The 15853-nt window shown below is 35.8% G+C and overlaps 2 protein-coding genes across 3 annotated transcripts in view; both read left to right on the top strand.

Moving 5' to 3' along the window:
* Positions 1-1443: 1443 nt before the first annotated feature.
* LOC107727006 (40S ribosomal protein S21-like) lies at positions 1444-3658 on the top strand. Of its 2 annotated transcripts, none has more exons than XM_016536741.1 (6): positions 1444-1549; positions 1889-1974; positions 2191-2254; positions 2554-2625; positions 3065-3120; positions 3612-3658. In XM_016536741.1, the coding sequence occupies exons 2-6, from the start codon at positions 1925-1927 to the stop codon at positions 3619-3621; spliced, it is 252 nt and encodes an 83-aa protein (XP_016392227.1). In that variant the 5' UTR covers positions 1444-1549; positions 1889-1924; the 3' UTR covers positions 3622-3658. The 2 variants fall into 2 exon arrangements, with proteins under 2 accessions (XP_016392227.1, XP_016392228.1); XM_016536742.1 differs by having other exon boundaries at positions 1445-1549; positions 3065-3130.
* Positions 3659-6610: 2952 nt separating this feature from the next.
* The window catches only part of acss2 (acyl-CoA synthetase short chain family member 2), a 17448-nt gene continuing 8205 nt past the window's right edge, over positions 6611-15853 (top strand). Inside the window, exons 1-10 of the mRNA XM_016536732.1 lie at positions 6611-7359; positions 8522-8717; positions 10217-10308; positions 10442-10545; positions 10811-10883; positions 11632-11707; positions 12250-12358; positions 13397-13590; positions 14691-14796; positions 14941-15074. Of these exons, the coding sequence (XP_016392218.1) occupies positions 7233-7359; positions 8522-8717; positions 10217-10308; positions 10442-10545; positions 10811-10883; positions 11632-11707; positions 12250-12358; positions 13397-13590; positions 14691-14796; positions 14941-15074 (1211 nt within the window). The 5' untranslated portion in view covers positions 6611-7232. The remainder of the gene's footprint in view (positions 7360-8521; positions 8718-10216; positions 10309-10441; positions 10546-10810; positions 10884-11631; positions 11708-12249; positions 12359-13396; positions 13591-14690; positions 14797-14940; positions 15075-15853) is intronic.

The raw sequence follows: 15853 nt of genomic DNA, 5'->3' as shown, positions 1-15853 counted from the left end.
ATGTTATATATATATATATCACCATACAAGGGAATTAACACATTCACAGGGTCATTCTTTTTTTTTTCTCCCTGTGCAGGGAGTTTAACATTTATACATAATGCAGAAGGAAAACAAAAAGCATATACAATGCTGTACTGACAGTGATGATGCTTCAGGGCAAACGAGTTCAAGTGTGCTCTATTAAGACATTATTGCTAGTTCACCCAAAAATTAAAATTTGCTGAAATGTATTCACCCTCAGGCCATCCATACATGTTGATTGGCCTGAGGGTGAGAAATTTTTGAGTGAACTATTCCCTTAAGGTGTAAAGTGAATGTGAAATAGTGAAATTTAAGGCCGTCGGCAGAGGAATGACTGAGAGGAATGCCTTTTCTGTCATCGTAACTCATCTGACGGTCCGTGGCCAGGAGAGCACACCAGCTGTTCACATCTCCCACAGACTCTCGTAATGGCATTTTGCTGCAGGCCTTTGCAAAGCTGGTTTCTATTGTTTAGCATATGTCACATGACATCAAAAAACAGAGCAGGTGGGAAATAGTGTTATTTTAGTAGGTTCATCCAATAAAGAACACTCAAAAGAGGTGGTCGTGTCCGTGGGATTGTGCATTATTTTTTGTATTGAAATTAAATTCCAGTGAATTGTTGTTGAATTATGTTTATCGTGACATTTCAACTACTGAATAGCTTGTGAATCTCTACAATGTAGAGAATTCACAAGAATGGCCTGCAGTAAACTCTGTACAATATAGACCTCTGGTATAATATTCTATCTTTTAACATCTTTAATACCTTGTCTCCATCCACCTTGAGATGCCCATCCTAAAGGTTCTCTAGCTCCTGCGGTCAGATCCATCCCAGACTTGTGGTCCGTTTGTGAACATGAAAATTCAACGAATTCCTCTTATTGAATAGATTCTCACAACTTTCTTTTTTTATTAGAACTCATTGTATTATAAGAAATAGGCCTATACTTTAACACCAAAGTCAAAGTCAGTACTATCATCAATACTATGTGGATGGTTTGAATCTGTTTAAATGAGTTTTGTGCATATACATGTATGTATGCATGCTATTTATTAGCTTCTGACAGTCCAAGAAAGAAAGTTTCACCATCTCATCTACTTAAAATATTCAGTGAATATATAGGCTACATTTAGCTATAACAGAATAATTCTCTTTCGTTTGAAAACTTGTCCAGTATATTTTAATTTGATAAACATGATGACATGTGCTGTTTTTGCTTTAATCTGATTTTAAACTTGACGAATTTATGTATCACAATAATATCCGATGTCAGATTAGGTTATACTGGACACTTGATATTCTTTAGCCTAGTTTCCGTAGCATAAAAACGGATTTATGTCATTTTGCTATTTAAAATGCAGTATTGTTGATCAATAATTATTTACAGATATTTGTTTGTATACTTTCCCATTTCGGCATTTCTGCTAAAATAAAGTCCTCGCACTCTTATCCTGTCTTTCGTGTTACGTCACTTCCTGACTCTTTCTCCTTCCTTTCCGCGTCGGCCATTTGTGATAATCGGTAAGAACACCATGAGCTCTAGTTTACTATTATGTTTTTTTACAGTTTTGAGCTAACATTCACAACATTTGTCTAACGCCATTTATGCACGGAACTGTTTTATACAGCGTGTGTCGCATATTCGCGGAATAGTCAGTTTTCTGCGCGCTGTAATGTGAGTGAATGGCAGCAGGGCTGAGTCGCTACACATGTGGGAGAGCAGTGCTCATAGCCGCTCTCAGGCCCTTTATATGAGCTAGTTAACTATCCACGGTTAAATATAAAACTCAACTGTGCCTCCAGCTTGTAAAGAAAGGTGGTTTCTGCTTGGATATTTACTGATTTGATTGTTTGCTGCAGACTGAGCTGACTTGACAGTCATCAAATAAAGTCAAGATGCAGAACGACGCTGGTGAATTCGTGGACCTGTACGTCCCCCGTAAATGGTGAGTTTACGTCAAATTGAAGAGAAACGGTTTTTTTTAGAAGATGTTGTTAAATATTTGTTTATTTAAATAATAATATGAACTGTACGCACAGCAGTTGCTGCCTGTCTGTTCGTTTGTATTTAGCCACATATTTAAAGTTACGATACTGGTTAAAAATTTTGTGAGCACACGTTTATACAGCTTGAGAATATTAAACACTTTTTTTTTTTCTAGCTCTGCTAGCAACAGAATTATTGGTGCCAAGGATCATGCCTCCATCCAGCTCAACATTGCTGAGGTTTGACACTATTTTGACCATTACAAAACTAGTCTTTTTGTTTATATGTGTGTATACACGTTATTAAATTGCTTTGCGTGTATATATTAATAAAATGCAGTTTAATTATAGCAAATAAAATGTATGTAAATATAATTACTTGCTTTACAAAAATTTTAAAAAGGTGTATTTTCCATTGACAAAACTGTTGGTATATATTGTAAGTAACACAAGCCAAAATTGCCACTGCTAGATGCCAATAGGTATATTAGTCAACAAAGTTGTGATTTTTAATGAGCTGCTGCTTATGGTTTTTACAGGTGGACAGGGCTACAGGCAGGTTCACTGGACAGTTCAAGACCTACGCCATCTGCGGTGCTATCCGTAGAATGGTACGTTCAAACACGATTAAAGGAATAGTTCATCTAAAAATTAAAGTTTAGCCTCGGGCTATCTTAAGATGTCGATGAATCTGCTTCTTAATCCAAACCGATTTGGAGAGAATTAGAATTATATCACTTGCTCACCAATTAATCCTCTGAAGTGAATGGGTGCCGTCAGAATGAGAGTCCAAACAGCTGATAAAAACACAATCATACAAGTCCATCAGTTCACATCTTGTGAAGTGAAAAGCTGTGTGTTTGTGTTAAATTAATCAAGATATTGGAGTTGTGTGGACAAAAACAAGTTCATTTTTGTGTGAACTGTTCTTCTGCATCCATATATGTAGTGTACTAAAACGTGAAATTTGGAATGTGTGCATATAAACGTGAAAGCACAGATTCCGTTACATCTGGTGTGGTCTCAAGACATTTGCTTTGTCATCTGCAGGGGGAAGCTGATGACTCCCTCCTGAGGCTCGCGAAGAACGACAGCATTGTGGCGAAGTAAGCCCATGTCAGTAAACCGCTGTTTTTTTTCATCTCCTTCATTATTTTTCTGGCAGGTTTTAAATGCTTTCTGAAACCATTTGTGTTAAGTTTGTGGTTATGCAATAAGATACTTTAAACTTGCTGTAAGATTAAGATTTTCCTGTTCAGCAACTGATTTCTTTGTTCTTTAACCAGTGTCAGTGAGCATTTTTAAGTTAAGGTCATTGCACACTCAGTCCGAAATTTTTGCATGTTAAAAAATAAATAAAATAAAGCCAAAATTGTGTGCAAAGACCTTTACAGCGCAAATATGTCCTGTAAAATTCTTTGTAATGACACTGTTTTTAAGAGTCTCTTCATTTTAATAGCTGACAATCACAGAATTTCTACAATTGTTTATAAAATTTGTGGTATAATTGTAGACTCAGATGCTGAACTGTTTAAATCAGACTGTTTGTTACAGGTGGATGCTGATTATGCTTCTAATAATTGTTTTCTCTTTACAGGAATGCCTAAAAAGGAAGTTTCTTTGTAAAATAAAAATAAAATTGGACATCTGTGTTTGTGTTTTTAATGGTGTGTGTCCATGAGAATTATTAATGGCTGCTTGTCTCTTTAAGGGGCATAAATAATTCAAATTATGAAATTTGAAATGATCAATTTTCAGTTATTATATGATTGGATTCAATTAATTAACCATTATAGGAAAAGACGACAAGCTGTGGTGTTAAGAGAGCATGTGATCTGTATTTTGATTGGACAGGATTCAGGATTCACAAGATTCATTGTCAGTGTTGGGGAAAGTTACTTTTAAAAGTAATGCATTACAATATTGCGTTACTCCCTAAAAAAGTAACTAATTACGTTAGTTACTTTTTATGGAAAGTAATGTTACATTACTTTTGCGTTACTTTTTAAATATGAGCAGGGCTTGATTGTTTTTAATATAAGAAGTTTTATTTATAGCAAATGTAAAAGCCCTTTCACAGCAAAAAGTGTAATGAATAAACCTCAGGCTGAAGGAAAAGTAAATTCACGTCTGTACAGTAGAAAGCAGGAGAAGGTTCAACACTTCAGCAATAAAAAAAACATTGAAGCACAATTGTTAGTTTATCTAAAGTCATTTTTGCTTATTAGTATGGTTGAACTGGCTCGTCAAAGGTCAGCAGCAAAGACATTGGTTAATAAAATGGGATTAGATACATTTGTGTTATTTAACATGTTTAATTATTGCAGGTTTGTGTCATATTCTGAGTTTGCATTTCACCGTTTTAATTCATTTTGATGAATACTAAATCTGTTTTTTGTGAGTTGGGATGAGTGGGATGAATTAATGCACATTCACATTTAGTCTAGAACTACTGTAACATGTTCACACAGCGCACACAACGCCTCTGTACTTTCTGATTTCTCCCAATATGGGGACAGGAGACTTGTCAGTCAATAAATGGGAAAACCGTAACTGGCGTTACTTTTTTGAAAAAGTAACTCGGATATTTTCTTGTCAATTAAAAAAGTAATGTGTTACCCCCAACACTGTTCATTGTCTCTTATTATAAGTGGTAAATGATTTACATGTGCTACACTGAGTGGTAAAGCAAACTTTTGGATAAGTTTTAACTGCAATAAAGATAATAGCCAGATGGGGGTGCTAAAAGGAGGTGCTCAGTTTACCATCAGTTGACACAGTGTCTTTTATAGGAAAGTTGTTTTATCATTAAAGAATGGTTACTGTGGGGGGTTTTCTGATTTGCCCATCTATTTATATATATATATATATATATACACACACACATACATGCATATATAAAACATCAGTAACCAAAAATAACTATGTAAACACCAAAACGCAAGTTTTATTCTGATTTTCTTACATTTAGAGTAAGTGGTGAATAGTGGATATACTGTAGGCTATATAATGCATCTATTGACAGCCTCTCCAGGAGAAATCAAAACGCGCTACAACACTACAAAACTCCGCATCCTGAGGTAAAAATTCAAAATGGAAAGTTTTTATATTTAAAATACAGTTAGTTAGGCAACATCACACAACGTTTTCACCATTACGACTGTTTAATAGTTCTATAAACAGTTCAATAAGCAAATACAATGATATTAGGTCACTTAGGCTACATTTTAGGCGGAACACAGCGCACCTCACAGCAACCAGCCGATTCATTGCTGATTGATTCCGTGTTTTGAACGAATCGGTTGAGTCAAAGTTTCATTAGCCCATGCATTAACATCTCATGAATCTGCCGTTTGAACGAATCGTTTGAATGAACAACTCAATGACCCACTCATTAAATGCTCACTACTGGCACCTACTGGCGTTTTAATTTCGTTGAAAAGTATAATTTCCACCATCATTTCTTGTTTGTATATTCAAAAATATTTTAAATAATCTCATAATATTATTTATTGCAGTTGTATTTTTCAGTGTATGATTTAATTTAATAACGTATAGATAACCCCATTATTGTAATTGAATTTATAGATCAAATGTAAGAATTTGAAATGAAAGTATTAATGAGATTAGTGGGAAAATGCCCTCAGTAAAGGTAAAAAAATGCCCTTGGATAAAATTTAAAAAAAACACGCAGATTTATATGTCACAGCTGATGAGAATATTGCTTCAGAATAAATCATATTTGCAAAAAAACAAAACAAAACACAAGACACACACACACACACACGAGGGCCCTCCGTCCGGTAGAGGTCACGATAAATTCAAACATGCTCCGTGCGACTCGCGCTGCCATTGTGCGCCAATGATTCTGATTGCTTCTATGGGCTACAAAATGTTCGTCCTCTAGAGGGCGTTTGGTGGCCCAGAACGCCGAAAACGACAGTGCTGCATTAGAACAGTGTTTAATACTAATATCATCTATGATATAGATGAGCGCAAAAAGTTACGCCCTTTGCCACTGTTTTTAAATATTATTCGTTTAAAGTTTCTAATTGGGCATACTTGAAAGTTTAGTTGGAAATTGCAATTTGATTACCAAAAATAATAAGAGTTATCGTTTAAAGGCGATGTTATTCCATACCGGAAGTTTCTTTGGAGTGAAAACTGTTGCAAAATCCACTAAATGTATTGTTCAAAATAAGATTAATATTTGTATACTTTTGATTCGATTTCAAATAAATACATGTAAATTCACTAATAAAACCCACAACTTAGATTCTGAGACTCTAAAGCTGTATGCAAGTTGTTCAAAAATGTGACTTATTTATATTCCCTATTTTATATTTTAGTTTTAAGTTTGTTGATTATAATGTATAATTTTGCTAAAAAAAAAAAAAAAAAAACGCAGACGAAATCCAGTCATAAAAACAGAATTTACTGTATAACGATCAATTTTATGCATCCTTGCTGAATAAAATGTATAATTTTTCTAAAAAAAAAAAAAAAAAAAAAAACGTAAATAGTTCAATTAGGAGAGAGCCATCACATCGGACCAATTAGAAACAACATCCGGTACATGAAGCCCCGTCCATCTAAGGACTCGCGTTTCGCGTTCATTGCTATTCTAGCCGTGTACGTTATTTCTACGCTTCAATGGCTGTCGTCCTGCAGACACACCGAGGATTTGTGATCCACGCGTGGAAGAATGACTAATCTCATGCTACATGCACGGCTATTTTGACTGCATGTTTGATTCAGATAAAGGCTGCATTTCTTCTCTAATGCCGGGAATTATTTCCAGCTTTATTCGACCTCAAACAAGATAACCTCAAGCTGGAGGAGACTGCTGTCTGTTTGACAGCCCTCAAGTGCATCTTGATTTTTTTTATATATATCTTCTGTATGTAGGACTAATTCTAAATCCTAACTTATTTTATTTCGTCTACAATCGCCGGAGCAACATTTAAGTCTGTTTGTTATAATAATAATAGTTGCAAGTCTCGGACAGCTCGTCCTTTGCAAACTGAATCCGGATCGACGCCGCTTCGTTAAAACCCAATAGCAGCGTCTACATTGAACTTTTCTTTTTGTTCAACATTTCAGACTCGGATGCACACAGCGCCTGTATGGGAGTGAAACTCTCCCACACGGAAGTGACTTACACACGTTAGGCCAGTGATCGTTTGTGTATTTCTAAGTGAAGTTGTATTAACTTAAAATGATTCCTGACAAGGCACCAGGCGAGCATGTGTTACATGCTTCAGGGGACTTGAAGAAAGAAGCGCACATCCCCAGCTTTGAGAAGTACAAAGAGCTCTACATCAGATCTGTCGAGTCTCCTGAGGGTGAGTTTCATCGGGCAGGTCATTAACACGTTAAAAGCTGTTGTTTTGTGAGAAAAAGCGTCACTTGGCTGTGTCTCAAAGCATTGTGCAATTGATAGACAGCAGTTTTAGACATCAATAACCCACCTATGATGCTGTATTTTTAAGTTGTTTATTATTTGGTTGTAATCATTGCATTTAATCTGTTATTGTAGGATCTAACCAGCATAACTTTATTTAGTTGTTCGTGTATATTGAAGGTGTTATTGTTATTAGCAATATTAGCTAGTTGTTGTTGTTTTAATTTTAAATACTTTTTATAAAATAAACCATTGCTTAGCCCACATGCACTTCCTAGAGAAAAAACAACACCACATTCCCTTGTAGATATGCTTTAATAAAACACTAACCTCTGTTTTTACTAGTACAATTGAAATAAATTATAAATTTTAGTTTTTAATAATAACACGTTGTTAATGTGCTTGTTGTTGTTTTATCATTAAAATACTTTTTTTTTTTAAATAAAAAATCTTACTTTGCCCACATGCACTTCCTAGAAAAAAGCACCACATGCCCTTATGATATGCTTAAAAACATTACCCCGTTTATAATAATACAAATCAAATTTACGCCTTCTTTCTTTGCGTGAACGTTTGGGCGGCGTTATGCAAATCTTCTCACATCGTGACGTAGACATGTGGGGTGTGTTAGAACGAGCCGTTTTAGGTAGGTGTGGCTGACTCTTAACTTTTATAAAGAATATCTCTTTGGATTTGAGACTTTAGTCTTTGCAACTTTACAGATCTTCTTTATGCACCAAGAGCTTGTAACACTCCAAAGAGAAAGGAAAAATTGAAATCGCATCATATGACCCCTTTAACAAAAACTGTTTATACTAGTACAATTGAAATATAATGTTTTTAATAATAATAATAGTACATCATGAATGCATTTATTATTGTTGTATTATTTATTTATTTTTGAATTATTAAAAATCCTTACTTGGCCCAAATGCACTTCGTAGAAAAGACGACAACACGTTTTCATTTATTTTTTAAACATTACCCTTTGTTGATACTAGTGCCATTGATAGCTGGGAGATTTGTTTATGGTTTTGCTCTGAATCTCCGTTATGAATCAGCTGTGCATTAATGTTCCGGTGTGTTTGTCCTGTTGTGTCCAGAGTTCTGGGGAGATGTTGCCAAAGATTTTTTCTGGAAGACTAAATACACCGGGAAGTTTCTGGACTACAATTTCGACGTAACCAAGGGTGAAATTTTCGTGAAATGCATGGAAGGTGCCACAACCAACATCTGCTATAATGTTTTGGACCGCAACATCTATGAGATGAAACTAGGTGACAAAGTGGCTTTTTACTGGTTAGTATTTGTGAAGCATGTGGTTTAAATGTTTCAGTTTAGCCCGAAAGGTGTGCATGTGACATTATATTTTGAGAGTGGTGTTAGTACAGCACATGTAATACCTCTGAATCAACATTGGTTTATGCTCATGGTTCAGCTTTTTCAGGATTTCAATCTACAATTTTGCAGTAATCAGCCCAGTTCTTTAAGCACAAGGTTAAATCACAGTTGCATTCAGGTTGAGACCTGGATATTTGGCCACAAATTCCTTCCAGGTTACCTGAGTCAATATAATATTACTGGGCCTGAGCTATTAATACATTAACATGGCAAATGTTGACAGACAGGGGTAAGTCAGAGCAAAACAACTGAGATAAATTTAGACTCTCAAGCTGTTTTAGTAAATCATGGAAGCTTGAACCAGGTCCCGCCAATAGCGCTTCACCCAGAATAAGGTGCATATCTGCAGTATTGCATCTTCATAGCGTTTATTTCTTCATGTGCATATCTGTGCTGGATGCTTTCCATGCAGAAAGTCATGAGGATTTTTTTTGCCAGTCATTGTTCATTAGCAATTAGATCTACAAAAATAGCCTGTAAAGACTTTGTGTGCAATAAATGTTGTCTGGGGCTGTTGCTAGTTCTCTGCTTTCGCAATGCCAGTTTAGCAATTGTGAAGTTTTCAATCGTTTCTTGTTACGACACAAGTTCAAATCATTTCAGAATTCAGTTTGAAATGCTCAAGTGTGGATCTCTTCTGCTGTTGTTGTTGTTGTTGTTTGCCAGACTTTTCCTTTCTGTGTCAGAACGCGGTTCTATTTTAAGAATGTCAGCTGACATGCAAAGTCAAAAAAAAAAAGTTACTTGTTAACCTGTAGGGGACATTTAAGGGCACTTCTCACATAAGTGTTAGCAGAGGCTTACAGTAATTGAAACCGATCAGAAACAAATATTGAGCATTAAAATGTAAAATACAGATGAATCTAGGAGATGAACATTGAAACCGATCAGAAACAAATATTGAGCATTAAAATGTAAAATACAGATGAATCTAGGAGATGCACAAACATGTTTTGTCAACCTGCTAAGTGTCTGATGTTCAAACTTTGCTGTTGAACACAAGTGTCAATATACGTGACTGGTAATGAATGAACTATGTTAGAAAATATGTTTGAAAGTTTGGGGTTTTTGAAAGAAGTCTGTTACGCTCATCAAGGTTGGTCAAAAACACTGTAAAAACAGTAATAATGTGAAATATCATTACAATTGAAAATAAATGTTCTCTATATTTATATATTTTAAAATATAATTTATTCCTGTGATGCAAAGCTGAATTTTCAGCATCATTACTCCAGTCTTCAGTGTCACGTGATCCTTCAGAAATCATTCTGATATGCTGATTTGCTGCTCAATAAACACAGTTTTGGAAAACAATTTGCTATGTGATATTTTTGTGGAAGCTTTGAACAATTACTGTCACTTATGAGAGTAATATTTCTGGAAATTGTTTTGTACAGGGAGGGTAATGAACCTGGAGATGAAAAGACAGTGACATACAGAGAACTGCTTCAGCAAGTCTGCAAGTTTGCCAATGTTCTCAAGTCGCAAGGTAAAACACAAATGTTGTTGAACTGTTGGTATAATAGTGACCAGCAGCAGGTTAAAGATTTGACATTGATGTTGTGTATTAAGGCAATGTCCAATGTCGGTCCCTTTCTCTTTTTCTCTCTCTGACCTTGCAGGCGTGAAGAAAGGTGACCGTGTATCTATTTACATGCCCATGGTGGTGGAGCTGGTGGTGGCCATGTTGGCCTGCGCTCGGATTGGAGCGGTCCACTCTATAGTGGTCAGTCCTTTGTCATTTGCAAATGATTTCGTTTGTCTTCTCTTAGATCTTAGCTGTGTTGACCAACCGGCTTTTTATAAAACATGTCAAAACAAAGTACCCATACTTGTTTTGCAGGGTGTGATCTCTATCAGACTTTTTCGTTCAACAATTAGAGTTTGCAGAAAAGAGTTGGCACTGTGTCAGAAATGTAATGCATAAGAAAAACATCACAATATGTTGTTGCAACATTGTGTTTACTCTCATTTTTGTATTCACGACCCAGTTTGCCGGTTTCTCCGCTGAGTCATTGTGTGAAAGGATCATGGACTCTCAATGCTGTATTCTTATAACGGCAGGTAAGGAAAGCATGGCAAGAAAACCAGAAGTAATTTACTCAAAAGTGTGTAATCTTAAAGCAGCTAATCCCAAAGTTAATCAGCTGCATTTCCATTTACTGCAAAAGAGCGCAGCATTTCACATTGTTCACAAGTCTGGGGATTAAAGATGGTGTTAATCATATCACTATCAAAAGCTGTTTAGCCTGCGGGTGTGAATTAAAAAAAAAAAAAAAAATTTTTTTTTTTTTTTTTGAGAAGTGACAGGACACTAAATGCTGAGTTTGGCAAGTTTAGAAAGGAGAATGAGTTTTTGGAATAAATTTGACTCCGTAATCCATTTTGAAGTTGTTTTTAAAGGCTGGAAGATAAACTGATACATTAAGTTCACAGGCTCTTCACATAACAGTTCATTTACATACATATTGATCCATCTTGTTGCCAAAAATCAGGATATTTACATTATCTGATTGTAACTGTAAAAGAGATGTTCCACTGAAATGATTAGTCTGATATTAGACTTGTAGGTAGAGCTGACGTCTTTACGATTGCATTGAGGTTGACACAGAGTTCATGAGCTTATTAGAGGATTGAGAGTGGACTATAACCGTAAAATACACATCTCAACCATGATAAGACCAGCATCTGTTATCACCTAATAAAAGTTTACTGTCTTTGTCTTTTCAGGATTTATCTGAATATTAGATTTTAGGTAAATGAAAAGTTAATCAAAGTTGTTTTATTGTGTGTTTCTCTCTGTCTTTCCCAGATGGCTTTTACCGCGGTGATAAGCTGATCAATCTGAAGCTTATAGCTGACGAGGCGCTACAGAAATGCAGGGACAAGTATGATAACCACTAGTTAACTAGTAAAAATAAATAGTTGTGCAGTGCTTCTCATATGTGCACGTTCTCACAGTGGCCACTTCATTAGGCTCAGTTTGTTAAACGTGGACGAGCAGAAGTAAAGGACCATGATAGAAGATTGGGAAAATTATGCTTGTTCTAATACAGTTCTGAATCAGTTCCACTTAATAACTTTGCTCCCTGAATGTTTCTTTAAGAAAATATTTCAAGTAAGAAATACTGGACTGGACAGTGTTTGGAAAATGGCATTTACTGATCATTTTAGATTTCAACACAACTAATAACAAATCTATTTAAAATGACTTTTTTTTTTTTTTTCATTTTTAAAATAGATTCCTGTGATGCAAACCTGAATTGCCAGCATCATTACTCCAGTCTTAAGTGTCACATGATCCTTCAGAAATCATTCTAATACGCTGCTCATGAAATACTGGACACCTAATTAAGTGGCCACTGTAGCAGTGTATGTGAGTGTCTCTGTTTCAGTTCACTTAATTCTTTCGTGTCTTTTACTGTGTCAGGTCTTTCACAGTGGAGAAATGTATAATGCTAAAACACCTCACAAAAGAAGATGAGGCTTGGTCTGGGTCACTGTCGCCCCCAGCGAAACGCGCCTGCCCTGATCTGCTGGTGAGCTTAACCCCTGCACCACAGCTGTACAGCTAGCAGTCTTCACACTTTCCGTTTTTTCATCTTAATTTGTTTCTCGCTCATTTGGATATCTCCACATTGCTACAGGGGTTTTTGTAAGAAGTCCTTAAGCTCACCGAGGCTGCATTTATTTGATCAAAAGTACCGTAAAAATATTAATATTGTGAAATATTTTTACAATTTAAAATAACAGTTTTCTATGTTTAATATATTGAAAAATGGAATTTATTCCTGTGACAGAAAAGCTGAATTTTCAGCATCATTGCTCCAGTCTTCAGTGTCACATGAGCCTTCAGGAATGATTTGCTGCTCAAGAAACATCTCTAATTATTATTATTATTATTATTATCATCAATGCTGAAATGCGCTGCTTAATATAAGTTTTCCTCATGAGCACATGCGCTAACCACTAGGCCATGGCTTTGACACTGTCCTGAGGTTTGATTTGAATTTAAACTGTTTTTGAGTTGCTAATGATGCGTTTTTACACCCAAAGCCCTATGAGCTGACTTTCTAATATAGGTTAAAAAGCAGCCACATGCTTTGCGCATGAAAATAAGTAGGCCTTCATGTATTATAACACCTGAATCAATGGAGAGCTGTCTAGGAGTTCAATGGGAAATAGATTCAGATGAAAAAGTACTGCAGTATCCCTTTGTTCTGATTTTTCAAATGTTAACTCTTGTCCTGTACATCTCCTGTTTAGTTTTGCATTGTCCTGATTGTCACAGATATCTCTTGCTTATTTAACAAAGTTTGTTCACTGTTGTAAATCCATAAAGGCCTGGCGTGATTTCTCTGAGCTGTTGTGCTGAAGACCTTTGCAACAGTTGAATGTAATATGTGTGACATTCCTCAATGCAAGATGACCTGTTTTAAAACCATAATTCTAATAATGTCCGTTGGACTTTTATGTGAAATATCTTTGGCATTTCATTTCCTCCTTCAATGTGGGTCCATGTCTGTGTGTCCTTTTCCTCTTTCGGTGTAAGTAATCTCTCCATTAACCCCCTTTAGCAGGAGAAACAGAAAGAAAGAGTAAGGAAGGTCCGTCCCCCCCCACAGGTATTTCATGTCTCCTTTGTGCATAACTCGTTTTATTTAAACTCCTCCTGTCTTATTAACACGGGTTTGTGTGCTCATGGGCGGCTCTCTCGCTCTTTGGATGGCTCGAGACTTTTATTACTATCCTCACATTCTCACAGAACACAGTGTGTGTGTGTCTCTCTGTGTGTTTGCTTTTGCAAATGCAATTTACACATGCATCAGACTTGGCGTTCAACAGTAAGTTACGAGGCCATAATTTAAAGGCATATTCTTGCTTAGTTTTCAGAGCCATTATTGTCTTAATGCATAGAAAATGTTAAATAATTCTTCATTAAATCCAAAATTTTGAGATATCAACTGCTGTTCAGTATTATAACGTTTGTGAATGATGGTTATGATGAAGTGTTTACATTTGATTTGAGCGCCAATTCTGATCCATAAGCTGGCACTGAAAACCTTTTACTGTGCCTAGTAAAAGTACTGATAGTCACATTTCTGGTAAATGACTGGTGTGTCCTTGTATCCGTGTTCTAAATGATCTCCTCACAAACTTTATTGGTCCACTAGTGCACGATTTCATCACAAATGTATCTGGAAAGCTTTTATATCATTATAGTGACTAGAGACTAGCTAATAGCTCTCTCAAACACTAACTCTCTCCTATGAGCTTAAATAAACTCCAATGCACTGCTCACGTAGTGTTCCCTCAGTCTCTGAACTGCATGGAAAAACTAGATTTGTAGAGTTGTCTGTTACGTTCATGTCTCTTTTTGTTTGTCCGTTAGTGTTTTTGTGTTTTGTGTTATTACCTCAACCTGATCTTTTCAGATGCTTTCTCTTTCAGTTTTGAGAATGCCTTTGACTAAAGCAGATGGGCTTCTGCGCTCCATTCACTTTGGTTAGATTGAACTGAATGAATCAAATAAGTCTGACTGAAATAAATACAAACATGAGCCTCTAAATAATGTGTTACATGAATTATTTGCATACAGCACCCTTTACATTTCATCCTTTTGTTGTTTTCAAGTCATTCTGGAATGAGTGTGTTTACAAGATGAACGCATTTTTATCATCTCAATGACTTTTCCCCTTTAAAAACAAACGGAAAGCTCATTGTAATCTTAAGGGGTTAAAAAAAGTCCTCCTTTTTTTACTGTGTGATTAAGCAATCTTCTTGCCAACTAAAACTTCAAAATTATTTCTGTTAAATATAATAAGGCTGCAACTAAATATAAATATTAGATATGAAAGCTTGAACTAATGATTATCACTCTGATGATGTGTACTGGTGCACTGCAGACATTGGTTGGATCACCGGTCACTCATACATCACATATGGGCCGTTGGCCAATGGTGCGACCAGTGTGTTGGTGAGGGGGACATCCTGATAAGCACTTTTTGTGTCAGAATTTGCATTTTGCCCTGTGCAGTCACTTTCTTGTGATTAAAACATTGACTCATCTACGTAAGCATTTATTGTTGTATAATATGAATTTTTAATCTTCTATTTATAGTTTGAGGGTCTTCCCACATACCCGGATGTGAGCCGAATGTGGGAGATTGTTGATAAATATCACATCTCCAAGTTCTACACAGCACCCACCGCCATCCGGCTCTTGATGAAGTATGGCAGCGAGCCCGTTCAGAAGTAAGTTTGGTGTCTATTGTGTCTGTCCTAGATTTAGTACACTAGAGAGGCTTGCCACGGTCATGAAAAATGTGTAAAAAATCTGACCGTTTTAAAATTGTGATTTCTGAGCCTGAAAAAGTCATGGAAATTAATAAAGCCTAAAAAGTCATGGGAAAACAAAACAACTTATACATATAGGAAATGAACATTACCGTTCAAAAATTTAGGCTTAGTAAGGGGATTTTTAAAATAGAAATGAAACTTTTATTCAGCAAGGTTGTATTAAATTGATTAAAAGTGACTAGAGACTTTACCACTGTTACAAAAGAGTTCTATTATAAATAAATGCTGTTCTTTTTTATTCATTAAAGAATACTGAAAAAATCATATTACAGTTTCCACAAAAATATTAAACGGCACAACTTTACAACATTGATAATACGAAAAGTTTTTGAGCAGCAAATTAGTGTGTTAGAATGATTTCTGAAGGATCATGTGACACTGAAGCCCAGAGTAATGATGCTGAAAATTCAGCTTTGCCATCACAGGAATAAATTGCATTTTAAAATATATGAAAGTAGAAAACGGTTATTTTAATCTTAAAGGTGACATATCATGGAAATCTGACTTTTCCAGGTTTTAAGTTCTATAATCAGGTCCCCGGTGCATCTACCAACCAAGGAAACGTGAAAAAGATTAACCCAGTAATAGGGCTGCACGATAAATCGCATGCGATATTTAATGCGCATCTTGTCAGTAAAGCCGTTCTGTAATCAGCGGTAAATCTCCATCACGTG

Source organism: Sinocyclocheilus rhinocerous, unplaced genomic scaffold (genome assembly GCF_001515625.1).
Source record: "Sinocyclocheilus rhinocerous isolate Xijiao unplaced genomic scaffold, SAMN03320098_v1.1 scaffold666, whole genome shotgun sequence".
Taxonomy (NCBI): Eukaryota; Metazoa; Chordata; class Actinopteri; order Cypriniformes; family Cyprinidae; genus Sinocyclocheilus; species Sinocyclocheilus rhinocerous.
The sequence above is the reverse complement of the archived record's forward strand: the minus strand, read 5'-3'. Positions and strand labels throughout refer to the sequence as shown.

Bases quoted from the DNA above. Each gene is read 5' to 3' on its own strand.
- LOC107727006 (XM_016536741.1), top strand. From the start codon at position 1,925: ATGCAGAACGACGCTGGTGAATTCGTGGACCTGTACGTCCCCCGTAAA. The intron at 2,255-2,553 runs GTTTGACACTAT...TGGTTTTTACAG, and splicing joins TCCAGCTCAACATTGCTGAG to GTGGACAGGGCTACAGGCAG. The intron at 2,626-3,064 runs GTACGTTCAAAC...TGTCATCTGCAG, and splicing joins GCGGTGCTATCCGTAGAATG to GGGGAAGCTGATGACTCCCT.